Source organism: Varanus komodoensis, unplaced genomic scaffold (genome assembly GCF_004798865.1).
Source record: "Varanus komodoensis strain SLA01 unplaced genomic scaffold, ASM479886v1 scaffold33, whole genome shotgun sequence".
Lineage (NCBI taxonomy): Eukaryota > Metazoa > Chordata > Lepidosauria > Squamata > Varanidae > Varanus > Varanus komodoensis.
Window position 1 is genome coordinate 3,368,519 of NW_025335817.1, and position 25,957 is coordinate 3,394,475.

Consider the following 25,957-nt stretch of genomic DNA (forward strand, 5'->3'; position numbering starts at 1 on the left):
AACCGTGGCCTATTATCAAGTTGTGACAGCTTTAGCTTGCTTCGCCCTCTGCAAAGTGCATCTATTTTTCAAAATCTTACCATTGTTTCTCTTTAAACTTTGTTCCAGTAATTCCTCACCTATTAACAGAGTTGTACAGATTACGGGCAATTCCATGCAGAGAGGAAGTGGTTCAGGATTTAAGCAATTTAAGAGTGGACCACCACGAAGATTCTGAGGTTCAGCACCTGCTCGCTCCTTGGTTTCAAGATAACTTATTGGAAATCTCTTGTGAACAAGAAGCCTTGGCTAAGAAAACTTTTTTATTTTAAAATAATTACTTTTTTTCTCTCTTTTGGAGGCATTTTAAATAAGTTAGGCTGTTGGATTTTGGATAGTTCATTGTACCTTTTTGATGAGCATTTCCCCTGTAATTCTAGGAGCTCTGAAACAAATTGGAACCAAACACTTGAACGCTGTACAAAGAGAGGGCTTGATTTGCACTCGGTAGTTCCATTGATCAGCATTAGCTCTGTGATACCAGAAATGAAATTAGGTACTTATCACAAAACACACTGATAACTAAACTGTACATGAACAACCCTCCCCCTGCCCCTGCTTTATAATGTGTAGAGAATAACATTGGTTGTTTCATTTCTGGGTATTATGTAACCTATTTTTTCAGAAGTTGTTACACTGAGTGGATCTGTATCCTGGCCGATGTATCCTTTTGAAATAAACCTTCATAATCTGTATAGCTCCTTGTACCTGTCTGGTGTGTCTACAGGTGGAGCTGCACCAGGCCGCTCCTGTCTGTCATCAGCTTTTGCTGGAGTGAAGGCTGTCAGGCTTGTCCACCCCCCTGCCCAAGCCTTAGACCCACAAGCACACGCACACACTGCCGTAACACAGCCTTCTCCAGTGTTTTGGACCTCAGTTTCTGTCAGCCCCTGCCTACAAATGTTGGAGGAGCTGCCATCTTAGGTGATCAGAGCCTGAACGGTTTCTCTTCAAGGGGAGAAGAGTGCTCTTGGTGAAGCCTTCCTTCCCTGAGAAATGGTTGGTATGTGGTGCACCCATTTTTTCCTTCTGCAGGGAAGGCGAGAACTCCTAGGATGGTTCCGCAAATGGGAGATTTCACTCTGAGCACCATTTCCTCAGCCTGGCTGTAAACTTGCTGTGCTTTTATGCCCGTGTTTACATAAGGGTTCAGAACGTAGAACACTGGGTGCTCTTACATTACTCCAAATGAACACATTGCTTTGCAATATTGGTTTATTAAAAGTAGTTTAATTTGCCCTTCTTCCTAAGATAAGCAAGGTGGTAACAAAAAACAGAAATCAAACTACACCACATAGTACAATTAAAACAGAAAACAGTATTACAGTAAAAATAGATCAGTTGTCTAAAAGGCAGAGCAGTCTGAACTCAAACCATCCTTGATTGTACTTTTCAGTATCTAGGCACATTGGACCCTTGCACCAAGATGAGAGCTGCGTCAGCACCAGCCACATTTCAGTGAGAGCAATCCAGAGATGGGGCACCAAGCCAGAGGAGGCCCTCAGCCTAATTTCTAAAGCTTCCCTGGCAAGGAAACGCAACAAAATCCCCACCCTAAGTCCTTAATACGCAGGTTGGCTGTTATGGAAAGCGGTTCCTTCCGGTATTTGGGTCCTAAGCTAGTTCGGGCTTGAAAGGGAAGCGCCAGCATCTTCCACTGGACTTAGTAAGAATCTCAGCCCTACCTGGCTGCTGGAGGCTTCCAAGCACTATTGGAGGGCAGCCGGCCCCACATGCAGCTGCCACTGCAGTCTTACTGGGAGGTTGTTGGGGCCATGCGTGCTGTAGCCAAGACTGTCCCTGGCCAGGAGGAGCTGCAGCTGGCAAAGCAACCGAAGCTGGCTTAGACCCTGCCTGCAGCGTTACCCGGAAATGATGACATGGTTCGAGAGGGAGGCAGGACCTGCATTCCAGACGGCACGCTGGCATGTGACCTGCAGGTCATGTTGTGCTAGTAAAGTCCCAAGACAGCTCTGTGGTTGTCAGTTCAAGGCAACGCCCCGTGTTGTGTCAGACTGGCTCTCAGCGTGATGAAAATCCATTGCCATGAACATGATGGCCATTACACAAGAAAGGGCCTGTCGGACTCAAGGTACACAATGCCGAAATCCGAAGAGTCTGCTGAAATCCTTACATCGCATAAAATCAACTACCTGTGGCACATGGGACGAGTCCTGTTGCAACTAGCCAAAGGTCCATCTGGCCCCGTCTTCCGTTTCCTTAACTGGAGCTCTCCAGCAAGCCCCCAAACTTAGGCAAAGCACAACAGCCCTCCCCCAGCAAGGGGCAGGCTGCCTCTAAACCAGAAGGCTCTAGGTAGCCCTTGGTGATTATGTCTCAACGTGCTTTCAGGTCATTGAACTAGCAGCCGTTTGTGGCTCCCAGCAGCAGCATCCCACCTGTTTGATGAGCTGACCTCAGCATGAGGTAGGCTCTGGCAATTGTCCAGCCCTGTCACAGCCTTCCTCTGCTGGCCCTTCTCCGAGCAGGAAAGCCCCTCCTTGGCTTCCCCTACACGGACGGTGCTCCAGTTGCTCCTGCCCCCACCTGTACCTTCAGCTCGCTCTCTCTTGGGGCAAATGCCCATGTCAGCGGAATATACTTCCAGGAGAGTATGATAAATATTCAGTCTAAGAATTGTATTAACATCTCACAAACTGCACGTTCACTTCAGCCTCTAGCCTTAAGAAACTGAATCAGTAACTTTGGCCCAGCAAGTTAGATCTGAGAATGGTAAGATTGTGTGCAGCAGAAATGAATCTATTATAGTTTGATATGCATTGTTACTACCCTTGATTATCCCACCCCCCAATGAATCAGCTAGTTTCTCATAGGTGCTGATTGCTCTAGAGATACAGCTCCCTCAGCGAGGGCTGGATTAGGGCCACAATCAGTGTGAGCCCTACTTGCAAAGTATGCTTCCTAGGAACTACCCGCAAGGATAGCGTGATTGTTTCCTTCATGTATGTACCCACTAGCTGGATGAAACAACATTCATAGCATTAGTTTTGATCCACCACTGCTTGCGTTCTATTCTACACAGTTTTTTTAATTGATCTGGTGAAAGTGTGGGCTGAAGCCATGAAAGGCCCAGCTAACTGAAGTATGCACCGTCAACTTCTGCTTCTTGGCTAAAATACCCAGTCATTTCTAGAAGTTAAATCAATTTTATTACATGAGGAAGTCACTTAAGACTGTTAAAATTATATATTAGACAGAAAACAGTAAGAATGGTAACAGTTAACGGCTTAGGACATCAAAGTACATTGACAGGATTCAACCAAAACCAGAGCAAGTTGCTGATCACAGTGTAAATTCATGCAGAGGATCCGATTTACCAAAAGCTAGCTCGAGGCAGACCCCTGACTGGAATCTGTAAAGTGGATGAAGGACAGAAGCCGAGAGAGACTGCTGTGCTGTTTAAAGGCTGCCCCAAGTGTCAGGACAGGTAAGGGCCAGCGTGGCGTGGCAGACACTGGAATGAGGCAGGTGTTCCCTTCGCACGCTGACCAGCAGGAGCTGCTGCTGAGAGGGTCCTTCTTGCCCACCTGTGGTATGTGTGTCTGAATACTGAAGTCATGGGCAGGGCCGATCACGTGGGTGTTCCTCACGTGACTTGGCCCTCCCTTCCAGTAGTATAGGAGAGACCCGTCTGATGGGACACACACTCGGGCAGCAGCCAGAATCAAGGCAACGGCGCTGTGGGAGGCAGCAAAAGATCCATTTCTAACGGCAAAAGGAGACAGTGCAGGACAACTCGCATGGTTCTTGTAACGCAACGTCGTACAGGTGCCTCTTTATAAAACTATAAAAGTATTTGGCAGTGTTCAAGTGGTAACATTATTGATGAACCTCAGCATTGCATACATCCGCTCCTTGACTGCCCACAGCAAGAGAGATGCTATGCTGAGATTTTCCTTCCTCTTCTCCACTTTGATAAGAGCCTAGGTAAACAAAGGCTTCTGCCTTGGCATCTTGTCCCCACCTCCTCCTGCTTAAATCCTGTAGAAGCAGTTATTGTTTCTAAGGAATCGCCCAGGGCATCTCCTATTAAAAAGTGCCCAAGGAAACAACCAGGAGCTGGAGCTGCAGGGCAGGTGTGGGCTCGCATCAGCCCAGACTTAAAAGCATGAGAGAGTTCAGTCTCTGTAGAAGCCCACAATCAGGAAGCCCACAATGACCTCAGCCCTCGCAAGAGGCGAGTTCCAGCGCCTTTGTGCAGCTTCCATGCCTTGGCTGTCCAGCTGCTCAGAAACACAAGCAAGCAAGCAGAACTGGGCTAAGAATTACTCAGCTAATTGATCAGGGGATACAATCTTCTTCCTACCAGAAGCTCCCAAAGGGCTCCTGCAGAATGCCTCAGCCACCCCCAGGGATGCCTTCGGAGAGCACGGCCATGTGATTAAGTTAGGAAGGCCCTACCTGGAGGGCGACTTCCTGCATCACGATACTAGCATCTACCAGAAAGAATGCTGACTCACAAAGCTAGCCCTCCCGGAAGCCACTGCGTGTATAGCAATTTAAGACAAAGGAAATTACTCCTTTACCTGAGAAACGGCTCTACACAGAAGATATTGACCTCTGCTGGAGCATTCTGGCACTAGACCACCAGGCACACGCCAGTGCCTTGCTCAAGCACTGGACATGCTTCCAGGTCCCTTTCAACAACCGCAAGCGAGCAAGAACTAATGCCTCGTTTCCTTTCCAACCTCCTCCACCGATCCTTGAGCTAGTGGGACTGGAGGAAACAACAAATGGGAGGGTGTTTCTTTCACCCTGTGTAATTTTCCAAATCTTGCATGTAACAGACTGGAAATGGTACAAACTGAATGTAAACAAACATCGTAATTTTTTCACAAAAAAGAAACCTGGATAGCTTATGTGTAAGGGTTAACAATAATAAGATGGCACTAGGGTCTAACATACAAAAGGGTGGTATGCATATGTGAAATAAGATACTTGAGACTAATTACATAAACTGTAGCATGATATAAAATAAACCCTGTTCTGAATAAAACCATGTTTGTTTTCCATTTGTAAACTGGACAGAAATGTATACATTTCAGGCTAATGTGTGAAGGCAAATATTTTGGTCTTAATTTAAAGGGAGTGACACCTGTGCACACACAGCTGTTCTGGAAATGGTTGCCAAGACTCCACTCTGGGGCGCTGGCTTCCGGCATTTTTGGCCCTCAGACTTAAGGTATTGAGGAGTTGCAAGACAGAAGAATCTAGGATCCGATTACTTCATTATTTAACTAGACTGCACTCCCAAAGGAGCAGTTAATGTCTGCAAAAGATCCGTTCGACCCTCAAGCGGCAGATTCGATCTTCAGCACCCCCTTCCTCGGTAGCAGGATTGTCACACACTGTTTATCAGAAATTGAGGTTTCTCTGTAAATGCACACTGTCCAGGCTTGATGCAATACAGCACATTTTGTCAGAAGCATCTACAAATTGATATATAAAGTTATCAAAAGGATGAAGGCCATTGCCCCCTGGTGAGGATGACTTGTGAGTTCTACCCCATCCCTACAACAATAAAATTCAGTACTCCCTATCAGAAGCCTATAAATATTTGAGATGTAACATGTTCATTTGTCATGTCTCCATTATAAAATCTGCTTCCTCAAAATGTTATTTTAAATGTTTTACAGCTATGTGTCTTTTCCAAATAACCCTATCCCCCCTCCCTCCGAATCTTAAATAAGCGAGTTTAGTCCCACTGAAGTCCAAGGGATTCACTCAAGAAAGTGGAGCGATCACAGTTCCAGAGTGTAGTGGGGCCACGTTCACACTCGGTGGAAGTGTGCTTGGAATCTGCATGGACGTGGTACAGATTATCTACCTACAGTACACTTGATAAGGCATACAAGCAAACACATTTCATATTACTTGTCCAAGGTAGTTTTGGGGTCGGGGGGCAAGTAACAAGAAATTTTAATTCCACAGATTATAGCGCATCAGCTTTCTGTTCTAGTCACCTACGTGTGTGTGTGTGTGGAGAGGTCAAATAAATAACAGAACAGCTCTGGTCTCATCCACCGGCATGAGACGCCCATAAAACAGTCACGGCCCGCTCACGCAGTGATCCCAATATGGTTGGAGCAGCGATCTTGTTTCTTCTGCTACTCTTCCTCCTTTCATGACTTGCAAAGCCAAATAGTATTGACCAACATACTGGATTTGTCCAGGCTGAAGATGATTCAGGGGACACCAGCCCACAAGCCAAGAAAACGGGTGAGCATTAGGATGGAGTGCTGCCCCAGCATCACTGCTTCCACACCATTAAAGGGTCCTCTTGGGCAACCGATCCACAAGCCCAAGAGGAATAGCTGCTTTCATCCCCGAGACAAGCAGCCTTCTAATGAACTTCTGAGTCACTGAAATGCCAACAGTCCACAAGCTGCAGTAAGGTGGGCTCCCCTCAACAGACGCCGTTTCCTCACAATGCGTCGAACACAGAGACAGCTACATCCAGGTCGCTTGGAACGAGACCATGTGTGCGACGCCACTGGTCTTGGGGGTACCATCCTCAGTGGGGCTATCAGGCACAGGTGGCGTGTGGAGCTTGGAGTCCTTAGGGTTCCTTGGTTGTGTTTCAAAGATATGTGCTTGGGTCCAGGCGGAGTCCCCTCCGCTATAGAAGGGCACAGCTGTTCTTCTCTTTCTCGCGCTCCTTTTCCTTCTCTCGAGGCTCTTTTCGTTTCCGTTCGCTGCCCCCAGATTGTCTTCCAGTCACTGGAGAGGCGGCTCCTTGCACTTGCTGTCAAGGGGAAGAAAAGAACAAGACTGCTTGGCCTGCACAGTCCTGATAAACACTCACAAAGGGTGAGCTGAAGATGCTGGCTGCACTGCTGAACTGGTGACTGCTTGCTTTTCCCACTAGGAACTTTTCCCAGTTCTGCCTTTGCAAGATGGAGGCCCACCACTCTCACCTTGGACTGCAACCCAGGAGGCTTTGCAAGAGGCTAACAAAATGAATTTAGTGTACCTCAAGAAAAAGACTGACAACCAGACCATGGCAGGAGCTTCCACTGCTATTGCAGAGTCACTCCCACGGAAATGCCTGGACACATCAGACCAGCCAGAGCTCCTCCTACTGAAGAAACGGCAAAGCAGCAGCTGCTGCCCTGGAAGTCTACAAACACCACAAGGCCACGGGGAGAATGGAAGGTTCGACGCACTTTGGCTGCGTGAGCATGCAAGAGAGGGTTCTTTCTTTCCACAGGTGTGCTACGGGGTGTTGCGCTCCTGCTCAGCCCATTTCAGAGAAAAAGCCAAGCATCCACACACCTACGAGGGACAGGTGCCAAAGAAGGCTGCAAATGAGCCCCACAATAAAATGGAAATGCTGGAGTTCACAACTTCCATGCCAGGCAGGTGAAGGCAGCACAGCAAGCCCCGGCTCTGGATTCTCAGGAAGGCTCCACACAGGAGGAGTTTCCCAGGGAAGCCCTGAGAGACCTGCAAGGACACCTGCCTCCTCTCAGACTCTCATTCTTCTGCCCTATCCTTGCTTTCAGCTTTTGACAAATTCACTCCCAGGGCAACACTTGGCAACTGAGACTGTCAGTCCTTTCTACGCTCCCTCCAGGGCTCTCCCCTTCCCACGCCTACCTAGAGATGCTGCCAGGGCTTGATCCTGGGACTCAGCCCGAACTATGGCACTTCCTAATAAGGCCAAATCTCACAGACTGCTAGGATTCATGTCTGAGAAAGCACACACAGGCCTGGAGCACTTTCTGGCAGAGTTCAGGTGCTGCCAGGTGCCAGTTCTCCTTACCTGGACTTGAGCAGCAGTGGCAGCAGCGGCGGCAGCTTGCTCTTGCTCCTGGTAGTACTGAGAAGCCCGCCTGTCCTCTTCTTCCTGAAGTTTCTTGGCAAGCTCCAGGTCACTGATGCCTTCTGGTAGCTGCTCCCAGTTGAGGTCTTGGCTTTGCTGCTCTTGTTGTAAGGACAATGCCATCAGGTAATCCTTAGATGGAAATTGGGATCAGTGGATCATGCCTGTCATCCAAGCAACACCTGGCCAGCAGGGCTACTAGACCTGCACAGCCTCTCCCCAGAGGAGTGAACAGGGGCTACGCTTTTCACAGCCACCTCCAGGCTGACAGGAAGCCTCCCTTTGCTCACATTCAAGGCAGCAGGACAAAAGAGGTCAAGCACCCTGGCCACCAGCCGCAACTCCTGGATCCCAGCAGCCATCTTCGGCATGTGGGTCTAGCAAGAAGACGCCAGTGGGCCTCCCACGCAGCCACGTGCAGAGCTCTCAAGGGGATGCCACGCACAGATGGTACCCCTCCTGTGCTCTGACGATCATGCGGGAGGAGGAGACTGCCCCAGCGAAGGAGACTGGGGTGCCCACCAGAATGCTACCCTGTGGGGGAACAGGGCACTCAGTCTGGCTGGCTCCGCCGTCTGGGGACTGGGAGGAGAGTAGGCACAGGTGTATGGGACCAAGAGACATCACATCCACCCCAAGTACTGAAGAGACAAAGTAACTGAACAGGATTCCCAAATCTACCTGGTCTATCTGATCTTGCTGTCCTCTGTAGACTGTTTCCGGATCAGACGGAGGTCGTAGATGGAACTCGGAGTCACAGAAATTTCCATCCCCATCCACATTGTGTAAGCTTTCCCAAACAACTTTATCTTCTGTAAGGAATCCCTGGTCTGTCACCAGAAGGTAAAGCTGACCCTAAATGAAAGCAAACGTTCAGCCACACGTAGCTCGGGATTTATGGCGGGGATCCAGCTCCTGCTGATGCTCTTTCTGCTGCTTACTGTGAGAGCAACAGCACCCTGAAGTTCACTCCTAGCTATCTGCAGATTATGCATCTTCTAATGTCTTTCAGCTTAGTGTCCTGTTGCACAATTATCCTGCAGCCCAGTGTAACCCAAGGTCCTGTCAGCAGTACAGAGCATGAGGCCAGTCTCTCACAACACAGAGCTGTCAAGCAGTCTGCAGTCAGGCATGTCATGCACAGGTTCAGTCACGTATTATGGCTCCCACAATAGAACTTGTCCAACAGAACTCTGAAAAGCCAAGGTGCTACCCAAAGGCATGGCGGGATGCAGATCCTACACTCAACTGAGCAATTCACAAGCTCTGCTTTTCAAGACACACGATTCTCACCCAAGAACCATAATCAGCAAAAGCCACAACTGTTAGACTGGAGGAAAGCATGGGAAAAATGAACGCATGCAGCATTTAGATGCTTTTCCTTTGAGAATACATGAAGACCAGGGAGCACTCCCAAAAATCCCAAAGGAAAAGCTCTAGAATCCATAGCCGGCCCCACTGCACTCTGGCTGTAGCAGCCCCTCCAGGTGGACACCACTCAGAAGGCGGACTCCAAGCTGCCCTCAGCTGGGCACTTCAGGCGACAAGACAAGCATGTTCAGAGCGGGTACCTTATGCTTTGTCATGGTGCTGAAGTGGTTGTTTCTGAAGAACACACACAATTCCCCTTCTTGAACGGTGGCCGTTAACTCGCACAGTCCGTGGTAAGTCAACTGAGTGGCCGTGCTGTTTAGGAACTGCTCTGCCACGGAACCTGCAAAGACAAAGCACCATGCTGCTGTGCACCTGCAGGCCCACTGCAGGAACTGCTTGCCGGGCACCGCGTGGGACGAGCCAGGCCACGGGGTGGCCATTCCCATCAAGAGCCCCTGTGTGGGCACACAGGCAGGCAGGCAAAATTATGGGGATGCTGCCTGCCAGATGCAAAAGGGCTGTGAGCGGGCGAACTGCAGGGGCCTCACTCCACGCAGCCCCTGCCCGCCTGCTCAGCGCAGCGTTCTGCCTGCCTCCTGAAGGGGCATCAGCGATGGGTCCCACGCATCTCGTGACAGTGCACAGCACCAGCACTGCCTCTACCTGTGGAAGGTGCAGGGTGACGGTGGGAGGCTCTGGGAGTCCCTGGCTGGCCCCCGGGGGAAACACAGGGCGGGGCCTTTGGTCTGGCCCAGCAAGGCCCTTCCATGCTTCAGAAGGAGAGGCCGTGGAGGCTCTTGGCTGGGGGCTGCACGGACAGAGAGGGGGCCCATGAAGTCAGCACTCGCCAGATGTCTTTCAGGAATCCACCCACCTTCCTCGATCAGCTCGCTGCTGTCCGACTGCTTGCAACCGATTATTTTCTCCACCAGCTGATTGTAGCTGCAGTTACCGACTGCTTTCACAATGTCAGCGATCTGCGGCAGGGAAGGAAAGCAACCAAGCTTTGACTGATCTTCTGCATGCGAGGCAGGCCGACTGTTGAAAACCACACAAAAGGCTAACCCCGAAGGCGTGGTCCAGAGGACACGCGTGGAAGCGATGGCACGACACGGTGTCGTTCCCTGACCGATGACGAGTTGCCAGGTAAGGGCAAGTCAGCTGGGCTTTGCGGCAGCGCATGGCAAGGGGCGGGAGCCACGCAGAGCTCCTGGCACCCCTGGAAGACGCCCCTGTTTCCTCAAGGGGGTAGGTGCACTGCTGTGGTGTCCTAGCTGTGTTGTATTTTCATGGACGTCCTTTATACTCTTTTGCATTGGTTTTTATATTCTGTGCTATGTATTTTCTACGATTTTAGTATCCCGTGCAGAACATCAGTCGCCTGAGCACACAAGCACCGGCATAATGTGATCGTAATGGCCAGTTCCCATCAGCACCCACACCATTGTCTTCTGCACGAGCTGAATGTTCCTGTTTTCAAAAGCAGTTCCATGTGTAACACATCTAAGTGGGGGGCAGGGGGCTATCAGAGCTCTCTTAACAGCCTGGGCTATCTTGACCCAGGCAGGTCCAAGAGCTGGCCCACTAACTGATGCTGGCTGAAGGCACCAGGTACCGTGTTGGGGTCCACATCACCTCCTGAGACAGAGAATTCCAAAGAAACGGGGCCATCACACCGAACATCTTCTGGTGGACTGTCAGGCCGTGGGCTTGTGCAAAATCTCCAGGAGAATGTCCTCCCGCACCTCCACGGCCAGACAAGTTGCGAGAGGAGCAGGCAGCCGTTCCCGGAAGCCGCCAAAGAAAGGTGAAGTCATCTCCCTACCACCCTGGCTTACCTGAGGGTCCACTAGCCATCCGTGGTATAATGGAATATCGAGAAGGTCAAATACAATGCACTCGGGGGTATATTCAAAGACTCGCACACCAGTGAACTTCACATTCACATCAAGGCCTGTCTGAAGCTTATGCAAGATCGCCATGGCATCACTCATATTCTGCCAACAGAGGAAAAAAGCTATGCTGTTTGAATCTGCCAACATGGAGGGCCATTCCCTAGGTTTACATTTTTAAAGCAGTTTGTATAAATACTGAATGTTAGAAGCTCTGAATGCCGAGTTCTCGGCCCCAGAGGGCAAAAGCAGGAAGCACGACTTTTTGACATTTACCCACAAGTCAAGAACTATCATCTACATTGGCTAGGAATCAAATCATAATCTTATTAAGTAATATGTTTCTTTTTCCTAGGCTACAACATTCAGGAATGTCCAGGAGTCAACAAAGAACTCCACTTCATCCTAATTTACTGACATATTTACCAAGGGGGCCTGTTAAATATCCAGCATTAAGAAATTAATTGCCTGAAACATTAGGCAAATCAGATTTTGCTTTCAATATTTACTGCAGGTATTTTATTTATCATTTATTTTCCAGGATTTTTTATGACCAAAGTTGTAAGCAACTGATAGAAGCAAGGTTCCTCCCAAAGGGGGAGGGGGAGAGGACAAAGTCATCCAGACTGCCATTAGCTAACGACGTTTGAATTGCAGGCCCTGATCCAGAGGAGTGTCACTGCAGGCTCAAGCAGCAGCTGCTCCCATCTTAGGGAGAAGACGAACACAAGGAGATTGAAGGTGAATTCAAACACAGCAGAGGACAAAATATCTGAAAACCAATCACTATATACACCATGCACACAATTTTATTAAGTGCCAGAAGAGGCTTGTCTTCTACTGATTACTCTAAACCTGAGAAGACTAAAAACTTTACACTACTTTACAATATGTATTAAAAATCAAATGTTTTAATTCACTACTAGAAAATGTCACTTACTCTTAAGACAAAGTTGTTTATTACCTGCTCATAGTTTAAGCGCTGAATTTCGGAGATTTCTTTTGGTTTGGAATCAAGGATATAGTCTCCTACAAGAAAATGCCCCCAGCAAGAAGAATCAGATTTGAAATTATTTACAGCAATAATGTATATTAAAAGAATATTAACTTTTTAACCATTGCAATTACTTCTTGGAAAGCCAAGGGAATAATTCTACAGTTCTCTCGCAAGCCACACTGAATGTGCAATCCTCGGTATATTTAATCATAGAAAAAGACCCACAATCCCCAGTATTTCCGGGCTGGCCATGCTATCTGGGGAATGATGGGCGTTGTGAGGATTTCTTCTACTGAAAGAAAATGAGAATGATTCATGGCACCCGCAGTGAACTGGAAGCCGCTGAGCGTATGGAAAGAAAATGCATTGGGATTTCTGGGTGTGGGAACGAGACTCCAACCATGGGTGCCAATTCCAGAAGAAACTGAAGAAAACCATCTTTCCTTAACAGTGGTGCCAACTGTATCAAATGACCACCCTTGCTTTGTATTTTCAAGTTTAAAGGGCCAGACTGTAAGAACAGAAGTCCCAGCTGCAGGAAACCCAAGTGGCAACCACTGGCACAACCTGAGGCCTGTGAGGAGGTGGGGGAAGATCTCCAGGGCTTTGTTTGCCAGCTTGGCACCAGGATCCAAACTGAGATGGGAGGTGGGATCTTAGTGCTCTCTTGGTCTCTGCAGCATCCTTACCAGACAAACGTAAACTGACAGGGGGCCCGGGGCTGAAGGCCTGCAGGAGGGACTCCACAGCCTTCCCTAGGAATCACTGCTCCTCCAGGCCACAGGTTTACTCCCCTGGTACTTTTTGAGTTAACTCCAGAAGTGTGCAGCTCCACTTATGGCAAATTTAAATGTTCACTGGCCACCCAGCTGGCTCTGCTCTGATCAGCTTCTAATCGAGTCAATTTTTACTCTGCTAGGTCAGACTCATATACCAAACTATCTTGCAATGAACAATTAATCTTAGAACAAATCACACATGCTGTGAGGTCAGTACTAACCTAAGTATTCCATTAACTGTTCAGCAGTTATGATTTCCATCATTGGTGGCAGTTTCACCTGAGAAAGAAGAGAATTTATGTTTTGAGATTTTATTCGATTGCGCTTTAATGGCAAGAAAATCTTGCTGGAGCTACACCTCTGAATTTGCATTGCAGAAGTACAAGAGAAAAGCCAGTGATATGCTGGCAACAGGCAGAAATCAACCTGCCTCAAACATCCAGGGATACCAGTTCTTGGCAACAGCATTAAAAATCCCCAGCATTTCACTGCATTTCACTGTCCAACTAAGAGACTTGCATTTCTCAGCTGCTTCCAATTCTTCCACTGAGAAGATATATGAGAGCACGAACTACTTCTGCACGCAGCTCCTTTGGAGGACCCACTGCAAATATTAGCACCGCCACAATATTAACACTGTATTTTATGGAATGTGTTCACTTGCCAAGAATCATCATGTCACCCCCCACATGCAGAAGATGCGTTCTGTTCACCTTCAAAGCAGCACCCAAACCTGACTCTTTGCGACTTCTAGGACGCCACTGCCCAGCCCTCGAGCAGCACGAATTGCAGAAGCCTGCTAGCTGGAGGAGGGACCGGCCTGGAGGGACCAGTGGGCTAGTACAGCAGTGTGGCCTGAAAGCTGTCTCAGTGCATCTCCTCGCAGAAAGGGACATGACTGAGCTGCATGCTGCAATCCTATGCAAACTGATTTGGAAGTCAGTCCCACTAAAATCAATAGTTCTGACTTCTGAGTAGACATGCACAGAATTTCGCTGTCTGTCTCCTGGGGATCTCCATGGGAAGCCTACAGCATCCCTGCGTACAGCCTGAAGCCGTCCAGACCGGCACGGAGAACACTGACTCACACTGCCAGAACATGTGGGCCAAGCAGAATGCTTAAGGAAGCACAGCATTGAAAATGAGTTGCCAAAGTAGAGCTTTCTTCCACAGACAGTCTTTCAAACCGGAGAATCTGTTGAGAACATCTGGGGTCTGACACAGAACGACTGCCAGAAACATGCATTCCATTAAATGGCGACCACCGTAATTTCCATGAAATTTATTTTGCAAGTAACTGGGCCTCCAGGTTTGGACACGTCACTCCTCTTACTCTTTTGTAGCAGAGCGGTTTGGCAACAGGCCCTGCTGCCCTCTGAGCCCTGCTGTTCAAGATACAGCCCTCCTTCAGCTTCCAGTGCCTTGCAAATGGATGAAAGGCATAAAACGATCATGCCACACATGAAGCCACGTAACACTGGGGGTGCCACCTTGATGGGAAGCTGCAGGCAACTCTGGATTCTCGGATTGTACTTCAATGACACGTGGCTGTCACACGGTGAGCCTAAGATGTGAGCCACAGGAGCATGCCTCTAACAACACCACGTGCGAGAGCAGCAGCAACAGTTGTGCTGTCCCGCAAAACAGTGCCACAGCGGCAGGCCATGTTTCAGCAATCCATGTTTCCCTTAGCAGGGGAGCCCACAGCAAAGGAATGCTATCAATGAGGCCGGTAACAAGATACAGGTGAGGCCTCTCCCCAGAACCCTATACCCACTGCAGGAGTCCACAGCGGCCTTTATACAGCGGTCCTGGGTGGTACATTTGGGGAGATAATCTCCCTCAGTAGTTACCCCCCCCCATCAGAAACAGGAGATCACAAGACAGAGCTATCACCGGGGTTGGAATTAGCCAATTTTATCCCTCACTCTGCAGCAAAAACATGTGCAGGGTCAGAATGAAGGTCCGCCTTGTCCAGTATGCTGTTCCCACCGTGGCCAGAGGCCTCTTAGGAAGCATGCAAGAGACAACAGCAGCAGCACCGCCTTCCTCATGTTCCCCAGCAACTAGAATGAACCTTCCGAATTAGTCTACCCATAGTCAGCCACGCTAGAGAAATTGTACAAGACACTCCTTTCCCAAACAATGGAAAAGCCAGTTTCTTGCTCCCAGTCCAGATCTCCTTTAAGCATGGTTTAGCAAGGCCAAGTACCTTCTGACAGCCCTGCTCCAAAAGCAGCACCTGCTTTTGCATGGGCTGTCCTGTGCATCATGCCAGGAGTGGAGAGGCTTGCTCAGTGAGATGGGGTTGAACTAGGGTCCACCTGCAATCAAAGCATGGAGTCCATCGCTCACCTATGGCTCCCCCTAGAACAGGATTTGGGGGAGGGGGAGGACAGGAAGGGCCTGAAAATGCAGCTTGACTCACACGCTCTGATCCACACACACAGAGCACACCTTTCCTGTCTTACAGCCGCTATGCCCATTGGTGCAACCAACCAGGACTGGGCATAGCCTTCCGAGTTCTTCTGAGCCTTCTGAGTGACAGTGAACCCATTGTGCATCCATGAGCTCTCCGCCATCTTCTCCTTAAAACACTTCCAGGTATCTACCTGGCCAGATGCTTCAAGGCAGCTTCCCACATTCATATGCAAAATGCAAATAGGTGTTCTGCTTTCAGCCACATCTGGATAAGACAGCACCAGCTTTACCTGAATGAGGTCTTGGTGTCTCACCTGGATGGGAAGACCCAAGATCTTGCAGAGCTGCAGACAGCTAGCCATCTGGGCCAAGTAGACCCAGTGCCAGCATCTCAGGCAGCTTCACCAACTCATTCTAGTGCCCATCCAGCATCCAGTTTACGTGCACCAGGTCCCACTGGTGGGAAATTCCAGGGACAGGAGGCATCCCTGCAGTGGGAGAAGGAATGCTCCGCTGCTGAAAGCTGCTTTCAGAGGAAGCTCTTCTGGCATGACCGCTTGGCCCCCTTCACGGAATTTTACTCGTGCCTGCTTGCCTACATCAGCAAGTTGTTCCTCCCTTTTCTGCCTGTTCAGGTAGGAAAATCAGAAGAGCTTCAACAGCACCCTTTTGGTTGTTAGCTGTGGGAGCCCTCCCTCCAAAGGCACCTGGAGAGCACCACTGCTGCTCAGAAGAGACAACCGGTCTTCGTGGCTCAGTTCATCCTGTGGTAAACAGCCTTCTAACTGGGACTGAATCTGAGGCCTTCAACATCCGGGTTGCGGAATCTGCAGCACTCCAGATATTACAGGACTGCAGATGAACTTAGGTCCTGCTTGAGGAACCCTGTGAGCAGCTGGTGGGCCACTGTGTGAACAGAAGGCCCAGCTAGAAGGAAGCTTGGCCTGCTCCAGCAGGACTCTCTGGAGCATCCTTCCTAACACCCATCAGTCTTCCCCATGCCACTGATGGGAGCTGCTGCCCAGCATCCAGAGGGCTGCACCTCCCCATCCCTGTTTCGCCTACTAGAGAAGCACCATGGCGGCAGAGAAGCTCTAAAGGAGAAGCACATGCCCAGAGAGGCAGCTAGGGTCATCCCTCGAGACCAGATGCACCCGGCCCGGATGCAGGGCATCAGAAGCAGCACTGTACCGAGGGAGCCCTGAGGCAGGAGCATTCCAGGCCGGCATCCCCGCCGCTCCTCTCTGCCGCGGGATTCCATCCCTGCCGGCGGCGGACGCGCCCGCGGCGCTGCAGCCACGCACCTTCCAGGCCAGGAGCAGCACGTTCATGATGGCGAGCAGCGGGCAGGGCCCGTTTTCGTTCTGCGTGATGACGGGCGTGCTCGCTTCCTTCCAGCGCACCCACTTGATGTGGTAGACCGACTGGCCCGGGAAGCGCTCCTTGCCGCCCGTGGGCAGGGCAGGCGATGCCGCCTCGCCCGCGCCGGCCTCGGCCCCGGCCGCACCGTCGTCCTCCGGGCCGGCCACGGGCGCTCGAGCGGGCCCCTCGTCCAAGTCGCCGCTGCCGCTGCTGCTGCTGCTGCTGCTGGGCGGGCCGGAGCTGCTGGGGCCGCCGCACGACGACTGCAGGTTGGAGAAGGAGCCCAGCGAGCCGGCCGGGCTGCCCGACTCCGCGCCGCCCGCCGGACTCGCCGCGCCGCTCCGCGGGGCCACCCCCGCTGCGCCCTCGTCGCCTGCCGGGACACACGCCGCCGCCGGCACCTCCGCAGCCCGGCAGGGGCTCTCCGGGGCCGGCAGCGGCGGCTCCGGACCTGGCCGGACAGCAGCCTCGGCCGCCGCGGGGAGCGCTGCGGAGTCTCCCGCCGGTGCGGGCCTCCCAGTCCCGCTCCCGCTGCCGCCGCCCGCCTGCCCCTCCGCCGCCTCCCGCTCGGCCAGAGGGGAGACGCGACCCTCCTCGGCGGCGGCGCCGTCGAGCGCGGCTGCGGAAGAAACGCAGGGCGAGGGCGGAGGCGGCGGCCCGGCCAGGCCCTCCATGGCGGCGGCGGCGGCGGGGGGGAAGAGGCGGCCGGTGCTGCCGCCTTAGCGCGGCGGCTGCGCTACAGGCAGGGGCAGCACCGTCGCGACGGCAGCCGCGGCTCCGGGCGGGCCTGGGGCGCCATGACAGGAGGAGGCCACGCCCTGCCGGCCACGCCCTGCGGGGGGCGGCCCGCGGCGCGCGCGGGGGCGGGGCGGCAGGTGCTTCGCGAGGGGCGGCTGCTCGCGCGCGCGCGCACGGCCAGGAGGTCGCGGGTCCGCTGCGCCTGGCAGGGCGGGGGGCGCTAGCCGCCTCCGCGGAAGGTCCGGGTCGCAGCCCGAGGCCGCGCGCGGGGTGCGCTTGGGGAGGAGGAGCGGCGCCGGCACGCAGGGCTGGCCCAAGCGGGTTTCCGGCCGCGGCGGCGGGGTGCCCTGCGTGCGTTCGTGGCGCACGGATCGGGCCGCCGGAGTGGGGGGGGCGTGCATCGGCCCCGCTCAGCATCCATGCCCGGGTCTCCAGCGCTATCGCCGCCGCCTGGCTGAATGTGTAAGTTGCCCTGCCTGTGCAGGTCTCAGGACGACGGTCGCGCTCGCCGGGGATGCTGGGAAGTGTGGTCCAGCACACCTGCGGGCCGCCTGTCGGGAAAGGGGGAGCGTCCAGGGAGCAAGTGGGGACATCGAGCACATGCACTCTGAAGGCTTGTGGACGGCGCCCACTCCCGCAGGTGCCGTGCGGAGGGCTGCTCCCGGGTAGAGCTAAGGGGGCGGCCAGGCTTGCCTGGGCTGAAGCCCCCCCCCCCCCGGTTCCCCTGGCCAGGAGAGAGACCTGCCGCTCTGAACAGGCTCAGATGCATGCACGCTTAGGCAAAAAAGGCCTACAGTGCCCCAGCTCGGTAAGCATATTTGATTTTGGCTTGCCACATTTTTAAGGAATTCCGCCTGGGTTAGTCTGCAGTGTAGCACTAAAGGAAGGCCAGTGAGGAGTTAAAATACACGGAGAAAGGCAGTACACAGCATGATCCGGGATGAACTGCCCCGTTTTGCCGCTGTGGGGCAGCAAAGCGAGAAACCGCCTTTGTTTTCAACTTCATGTTTTCTTTGGGAACAATAATGCCATTTCCTGTGCAGAAAAGGCCCTTTTCTGTCAACGCTGAAATGCTTTGCACGTTGTTCTGTACGAAAGAAAGGCTTTGAAGTTGTGCACCTTACTTTCAAAAACACCCCTTTCCTGTCTCTCTGCCCCCGCCCCCCCAACCCAAGATACGAAACCTTTGTGTGTGCACATGCTGACAAAGACTCAGTTTAATTCAACAACAAATGATAGGTTGAAATTCTGCTCTGTTTCTCCCACAGCTGCTCAGAAGTGCCTGGCTTGGGTGTAAAGAGCAGGCCCTCGGGAATCAGCTTGTACACTTGGTTTTGCATAGTCACATCTACCCAGATTTGAAACGACTCCTGGGTAGCTGTGGCATGAAAACTGGGCCGTAGACACGCAGCCAGCCTGTTTCAGTCAATTTAGTGATCATGGCCTTGCATGAATTTGAAAGGCAAATGCATCAGCTTAATGTTGCTTTGGTATGTTGTCTGACAGCCTGAAGTTCAGCCACCAGCAGCACCAACTCTGAAGACATCTGGGAATCTTTGCAAGTGCCCCCTTGTTTCACACTGCACCCCTCCAAAGAGAACTTGCTTTTGCATGACAGCCGCCCATGACACAAATGTGTGCATTCTGGATCTATTTAATTTTAATGCTGCCTTGGGCTCCTGGAAAGGGGGAAAAAAGGTGGCATAGAGATGTAATAAAATGATAATTCTCATCCAGCTCCCAAAACACTAGGAGTGGAATGGATTGAGAATGACTGTGAACATAGAGCATGTATACTGACATTTGTATGTATTTTGTTTCTGTTCTGCCTATTAGCCAAAACTCTTTGGTTTACAGCAGCATATAACGTGCCATACAACTACACACTCAATTTCATTAATGCAGTTCATAAATGCAATTAATATTGATGCACATCAATGCCACAACATGCCATTCCCGGTTGTAATATAAAGTATTTTGCGGTGGGGTGGCCTGGGGGGGAGAGCTCAGTCCGTTTTACGGAAGACCGGCTGCAGACGAGGATGAAATCTGCTAGGGCTGGTCCGCTGGCGCAGATGCACAGTGCAGCCTTGCCCCTCTGTGGCGTGGGTCTCACGAGCAGCCCCCGCACCCCGACTGCATTTGCCGGCCGGTACGCAGGCAGCCTTGCAATGGCGGAGGGGCCGATCCGCTGAGTGCCCACGGTCAGGGCGCCCAGGCGAGCGCGCCCAGGCTTGCCGGCGCCGCCCCCTCCCCTCCGCTGCCCCCGCCGTGACCCGGCCGCCGCCTTCCCCTTTAAGGGAAGAACACCGCCCGGTGCCCCAGGAGCAGGAGGCGGGGCGGGCAGGCAGAGAAGGCGACGCTGCGCACGCGCGGGCCGGCTTCATTACTTTTGCCCTGACGCGCGCGTCATGTGACTGCTGAGGGGGCGGGCTCTTCCTGGGCAGAACCGGGTGGGGCGGGGCAGGAGGGCGAAGAAAGCACGAGTCCGGGGGAGAGGGAGGGGGCGTGGTCTGAGCGCGGGCGGGCCTCCCCGGCCCTTCGCCGCGCGCTGTGACTGGCTGGCCGGCCTCGGGCGCGCGCGCGCGCATGGCGCGGGGAGAAAGCGGGGGAGGCGGAGCGGGCGGCGGTGCGCGCGCGCCGGGCTCTGAGTGGCCTCGACGCGGCTCGGAGGCGGGCGGGCTGTTCTGAGGGAGTTTCAGGGCGCCGCCGCCGGGCCGAGGCCGAGCCGGAGCCGAGGAGGAAGAAAGGAAGAGGCAGCGCGCCGCTCGGCCCCTCCCTCCCCCCGCCCGCTGCTCACCGGCCGGGGCGGATGCTTTGTGGGTAGGCGAGGCGAGGCGGCCGCCTGACGGGCGGGCGGGCTGGCTGGCGGCGGGGCCTGGGCCGAGCCGGACCGGACCAGGCGAAGATGGTGCTGCTGAGAGTCCTCGTCCTGTTCTGCTCTTGGGTGGCCGGAGCCGGAGGTGAGGCGAGGCCGCGCGCGTCGCGGGAGCGGGCGGAAGCCTCCCGCCGCCTTTCCCTCTGCTCCTTTCCGCTGCGGAGCGCCGGAGGCAGCCGCGGCCCCTGCCTGCCCGCCCGCTCTTGCGGGTCGCCGGCGGGAAGGGGGCGCCTCCCAGCCTTCTCGCCGCGCTCTGCCCGCGCATGGCGGTTTCATGTCTCCCCCCCCCCCCCGTGCTCGCCTGTTTTGTTCTGGAGCGGCCCCCGTTTGTTGGGGCTGAAAAGGCGGAGGGGACGCTCGCCTTTTCCTTGCACCCCGCGCTCCCCTCGGCCTACTTTTGTTTGTTTGTCAGGAACTCTTCGCCGCTGTTACATTTATGTAAGCCTAATTACATAAAAATGCTAACGTATGCCTAGGATGGGGCATGTCTAGCTCTTGCTCGCGAGTAGTATATTTCCCCTTCCCCTAACTTCATAATGCGGGGTCCCCTGGGCGAGCGTGCATTTTTTCCTCCCTCCCTGGGAGAGCGCATCTTCCCTCCTGCCCTCTGCACTCCCCCAGTTTTCCCCTTAATCTGGTCACCGCTCCTCTCGCTCCTCCGACTGCCTGTGTCCCGTCTCCCCCCTTTCGCCTCCTCCTCTCCTTTCTTGTCCAGTGAAACCAGGAAGGCTGTGTGGAAAGGGTGTGCTAGGTGTGTGCACTCCCACGCGTTTTGCACTGTGTGGTCAGATGTGAGGTATTAGCTACAGGACGGTTTCCAGGAAGTTTTCTTTCTGTTGGGTGTGCAGCCTTCCTTCTCTTCCCTTAACCGTACTGTGGCTTAATCAGTCCCTTAGGCTGAAAGATCTGGAAGGCTAGTAAGAAGAAAGCTTCCTTCCTTCCGCCGAGGATTTTCTGAGACCACCTTCGGGTGCAAGTAGGCCATCCAAAAGTTGCATCTAGGTTCTGGAAGTCCTTCTTATAGCAGGAAGGAATGTCCTTCTAAATGGATTTCTTATTCAGTGAGATCATTTTGAAAGAGAGACGTGTATGGGTAAACAGAGACGTTCTCATTTGCCATCTCGTTGCTGTGCATGTGAAATAAGTCAGCAGGGATTTCCTGAAGTGCTATATGTAGTGGCTAGCTTTGTTTTATTTAGTGATGCTATGCGTTTGGGTATCAGTTATCACATTTGAATGCAATGTAATGTAAATACACAAAAAGTCTCACTACATATTAATGCTACTCTCCCCGCCACCCCACCCCACCCCACCCCACCAAAAGCCCCTCTTAAGTTGCTATTTACTTTATAGTGTATGTATCCTAGCACAAACTTTTGTGGAGTGGCCTCCAGTCTGTGGAAACCCACACTTCATTTCCTCTCTCAGTTTTTAACTTTCGTTTATTACATTTCTATAAGGTTGCACACCCAAAGCTTTCTAGGTACCACAGTGCTACGTTTATGTACTGTTGAGCACAAGTTAAGATGGTGCCTACTCTGGAATCAGTCACAGAAGGCCCAGTGTGTGAGCAAGTGTACATGACTATTCCATATTGTTCATTTTTTTGGAGGTGTCCTGATTCTCCTTTGCTCTTTGGAACACTTTTGAGTCACTATAATTTAGTGTAGTTCCTTAAAACAGTGGTGCTTTCCAGATCTGCAGCTGTGCTTGTCTACTCTAGCAAAAAGAGACTTGTACTTTTAAAGCAGGTTGTGCTGCAAGCTTTTATGGAGCAAAATCTGATGAATTGGACTGCCATCCAAAAAGGTCATTCCTCAAGAAATGTAGGCACTGTGAGGTGACTCCTGCTCTTCTCATAGACATTAAAACCCTTCATATCTAAAAGAGCAATAAGGTGCAGTCTTATCTGTGACTGATTCCAGTAAGTGCAGAAAGGGGTGGGTCTTGGGTGTAATTTCCGATTGGATGTTCATGCAAAATAGAGGCTTATCTTTTAAAACAGTTGTTAGTTGTGCAGCTGTGAACACTTTAGTTAAAAACTTTGCAAAGAAAATAACACAAGCTTCATGAAGTCCTCTGGTAGGGGAGGGAGGTTCGTCCTTTTCATGTAACCAGTAATTAGTTTCAGTTTCACTAGTAAAGTTGACAAAGCTCATGCAGAAGCTTTTGTGAGTTAAATTTTTACTCAACTTGGAATACCATAAAGGAAGCAAAATGTGCAGATAAGCATACTTTGGAGTGACCTGAGGCAACTCTGTGGGACTTCATCTCAGGTAAGTATGCCTGTCATTGTTGCAAACTTATCACATAATTAATAACAGCTTCCTTCATATGCCATTCAAAAAGCTTTATCACTTTCCATTGTGAGGTTGTAAAATAATGGCACAGTACTAAGTTTCATTTCTTATTCTTACAAAAGTTCAGCTGGATTCCATGTGTTTATTTTAAAGATTGTATCTTGCATTAATGGGTCTACTCTTAAATAGGAGTGGGATTGGATACAGTCCTAAGTGTTTGAAAGTAAGCTTACTACTGACCAACACATATTCAGAATTTGTCCTCAGGGGTCTGAAACTACACGAGAAAACGTATCATCTGTACTCCTGAGGTAATTGGTCGGGTTAGTGGCGTGGTGGTTTTGGTTTCAGTTTCTCTGCGAATAAGTTATAACTACTGTTGTAAGAGAGAATTCATTACTTTATGTTTGTTTTGGCATCTCCTCATCCTTTTCTGACTAGAGTCTACTTTTAACTCTGGGCTAAATGATGGATTCATTGTACAAAAAGGGAACTTGGTTAAAGAAGCGTGCAGCTTGTACGGTATAAATTACTTTGGGAATTTTCAATTATTTGAGTTGATTGAGGACACTTCACTGTCAGATCAACTTACAGTTATTTGGGCACTGCTGTACATTGTGTTCTAATACAATAGTCTGGCCTTGTTTAGTCAGTCATGTAAACCTTCATTCAGATGATTTAAAACCATCTTGGTCCCTGCCTCTTCCCTTTTCTTCTCTATGCATGAGAGGAGGAGTGTGTGAACTTCTGCTTTCACTTTAGGACAAGTTGTAGTTCCTTGTTACATAATGTACAAATAATTGAGCTGGGCTTCACTCTAACCAAAGTTAGGTTTAGAGAACTGATGTACTGTAGTGACAAAGGAAGTACAGATTAGAAAATCCCCAGTATAGCATCTTACTTCTGCTCTGAATTTATTAGAAAGTTTTAGGTAAGCTTCCCACTTGCCTCTGACTTCCTGCAAAACATGAGAGATGATGCCAACTTACAATACAGGCTTGCTCTAAAGATTGCAACTAGATCATATATGTGAAGTGCTTTGGAAAGCACTGTACACATGTTAGGTATTAACACATGGAGGTTTCAGATCTAGTTTTAACTAAATGCAATTAGAACAAATCACAGTTGCCAGATTTTGAATGCAATATAGAATTTGATTACTCTAAAGTAACAACAGAAGCTTTTACCCTTCCCTTCATGTGCAGGAGGAGTGGGGAGCATGCAGGCTTGAGGCTGTGTTTTAAATCAGATTACCGAAAGCAGGCATGGAGAAGCTGTGGTGGTCCAGATGGTGTGACCAGCAACTCGCATCAGCCCTCCGCAGCAAATGGCGACGAATGATGAGAGTTGTAGGCAAAATCATCTGGAGGGCCGCAAGGTGGCCAACCCCTTGGCTAAACCATTATTTTGAAACCATAATCTGGGCCTTTGCGTTGCACATCTTTGGTGGCTGTGTTTACTTTCCTCTTTCTGCTGAAAGAGCAAAAATCTCTGGATGGTGGTCACCTCTGTAACAAGTTGAAAGACAGAAGTACCTAAATTAACAAAGCAAAAAGTGATAACTATTTACTGCTGAAAGGCACTAATTCTAAAATAGATAGTAGTGCAGTATTAACAACTCAGAAGAGGTTGAAAAGCATGGTCGTTATATTCCCTTAGCACTTCAGTTTATTTTGTTTATTCACTTGTATCCCACCTGTTCATTAACAAAGCATCAGAGATGGCTCACTGCATAGTTTGAAATATGAAAACTAATCAGTAAGAATAATAGATGGGAATTCATATGAATTATTGAATTATCATACAAGAAGACTATCAACCTGTCTGTTTTTCTTAAAGGGTTAGATATTCCTTTGCAGATAGTATACCTTTTCCCTCTTCTGAGCTGTAGTAACCTGTATTTGTGTTAGCAAATTCAGTAGCCACATTTTAATCTGATCCTGAGCTTTGGGTTACTTTATGTTAGTCTTTCTAGTTACACTACTTGCAAAAGAGAATCAAGCATTCCATACATAAAAAATCACAGAATAGTAGGGTTGGAAGGGACCAGAAGGCCATCAGGTTCAGTTAAGATTCCCTCTCAGATGGCATGAAGAGCTAAGTTACAGGGTCATCTTGCCTTCCAGTTTTTAAAATAAGACTTTGTCAGCAGACACTGAGAACTGGAAGTTGAATTTCTACAAGTAGCACATTAAGAAATTGCAATCTAATTTCATGCTAGTGTCTACCTGAACATAAACTTGGAGGTAAAAGTAGCGGTTACAAGGGGAATTTAGTTACCCTCCTCTCGAGGTTGTTCTTTCCTTCCCCCTGTAGTGACCATGTTATATCATTTCTCAAGTTTATAGCATAATATAGTGACTTTGGTGCAGTGCCTTGCCTTGCAGAGTAGTGTAAGCAAAAGTCAGATCTCTGTCCTGAATAGTTGGGGATTTTTATAGTGAGGGAGGTGGTGGAGGAGAGAAACAGAGAGGGATTAACTAGGCCTTGTTTCAGTTGTGGATTCATGTTTAATCCATGCCATTCACAAAGAAGGTACATTTTGAAGGAAGGAGTGCAGAGAAACGTTGCAGTTCCAGGTGACAGAGAGTGAGTGAGTAAGTTGAGAGTGGAGGAGTAGAGTGGGAAACAAGAGACTGCAAGACTAGATGAAGAGGCTCAGAAAAGAGGGGCTTTGACCTGGACCCTGAAGCGGAAAGTAGTTTGTTTACTGACTTGAGGAGGAGGGACATACTGACCTAGTTTATATCTAACAGCAGCAAATGCATGTTAAAATGTAAACTAATGTATATTTCCTGAGCAGCCAGAAATCATGATTCTGCTGAAAGGACAACAGTCTTTAGTTGGTGCAAAAATTCCCAATTGAAGGGAACCAAGGACTAGAACAACTCCCTGTGATGAAAGTTTACAACAGCTAGGATTGTTTAGCTTAGAAAAATGGAAGTGAAAACATGATAGAGGTGTGTAGAATTATGCCAGGCATGAGGAAGCAGGGAAGAAATGTTTCTCCCTCTTTTATCATACTAGAACCCAAAGGGGTCATCCTATGAAGCTGACTGAGAACAATCAAAGGAAGCCCATCTTCACATAGCACAAAATTAAGCTATTCATTTCCACAAGATGTGGGTATGGCCACCAATTTAGATAGCTTTAATAGAGTATTGAACAAATTCATGGAGAAGAGGGCTAGCAATGGCAACTTAGACCCGAAGACTATGTGCTGTCTCTGTTACCAGAGGCAGTGTGCCTGGGTACATCAGTTGCAGGGTGGCATAATGGAAGGGTGCTGGGTGTGCCACGGGCAGCTGGTTGACACCATGTGAGCAGAATG

At 50.5% G+C, this 25,957-nt stretch overlaps 3 protein-coding genes and 1 long non-coding RNA gene across 11 annotated transcripts in view; 3 read left to right on the plus strand and 1 right to left on the minus strand.

Annotated features, from left to right (window-relative positions):
- Window positions 1-734, plus strand: part of SLTM (SAFB like transcription modulator) — a 28,595-nt gene extending 27,861 nt beyond the window's left edge. For all 4 annotated transcript variants that reach the window (XM_044438607.1, XM_044438608.1, XM_044438606.1 and 1 more), the window contains one exon: window positions 109-734. In XM_044438607.1, coding sequence (XP_044294542.1) covers window positions 109-217 — 109 coding nt within the window. In that variant the 3' untranslated portion in view covers window positions 218-734. The remainder of the gene's footprint in view (window positions 1-108) is intronic.
- Window positions 735-3,190: 2,456 nt separating this feature from the next.
- MINDY2 (MINDY lysine 48 deubiquitinase 2) lies at window positions 3,191-16,787 on the minus strand. 4 transcript variants are annotated; one of them, XM_044438613.1, is made up of 10 exons: window positions 16,653-16,720; window positions 15,663-15,836; window positions 13,149-13,206; window positions 12,092-12,180; window positions 11,098-11,256; window positions 10,134-10,236; window positions 9,457-9,599; window positions 8,567-8,740; window positions 7,826-8,017; window positions 3,191-6,805 (listed from the first exon to the last, which is right to left on the minus strand). In XM_044438613.1, the coding sequence occupies exons 2-10, from the start codon at window positions 15,708-15,710 to the stop codon at window positions 6,680-6,682; spliced, it is 1,092 nt and encodes a 363-aa protein (XP_044294548.1). In that variant the 5' UTR covers window positions 15,711-15,836; window positions 16,653-16,720; the 3' UTR covers window positions 3,191-6,679. The 4 variants fall into 4 exon arrangements, with proteins under 4 accessions (XP_044294548.1, XP_044294549.1, XP_044294547.1 ...); XM_044438614.1 differs by lacking the exon at window positions 15,663-15,836 and having other exon boundaries at window positions 12,116-12,180; window positions 16,653-16,787; XM_044438612.1 differs by lacking the exons at window positions 15,663-15,836; window positions 16,653-16,720 and having other exon boundaries at window positions 12,116-12,180; window positions 13,149-13,975.
- Window positions 16,788-17,844: 1,057 nt separating this feature from the next.
- Window positions 17,845-19,233, plus strand: LOC123027781. Its single transcript, XR_006415569.1, has 2 exons — window positions 17,845-17,910; window positions 18,717-19,233. It is a non-coding gene; the product is annotated as an uncharacterized LOC123027781 (long non-coding RNA).
- Window positions 19,234-20,125: 892 nt separating this feature from the next.
- The window catches only part of ADAM10 (ADAM metallopeptidase domain 10), a 36,306-nt gene continuing 30,474 nt past the window's right edge, over window positions 20,126-25,957 (plus strand). The window contains exon 1 of one of the 2 annotated variants that reach the window (XM_044438666.1): window positions 20,126-20,411. In XM_044438666.1, coding sequence (XP_044294601.1) covers window positions 20,357-20,411 — 55 coding nt within the window. In that variant the 5' untranslated portion in view covers window positions 20,126-20,356. Of the gene's footprint in view, window positions 20,412-22,471; window positions 22,603-25,957 lie in introns of those variants that run through there. The other variant, XM_044438667.1, reaches the window with a different exon arrangement.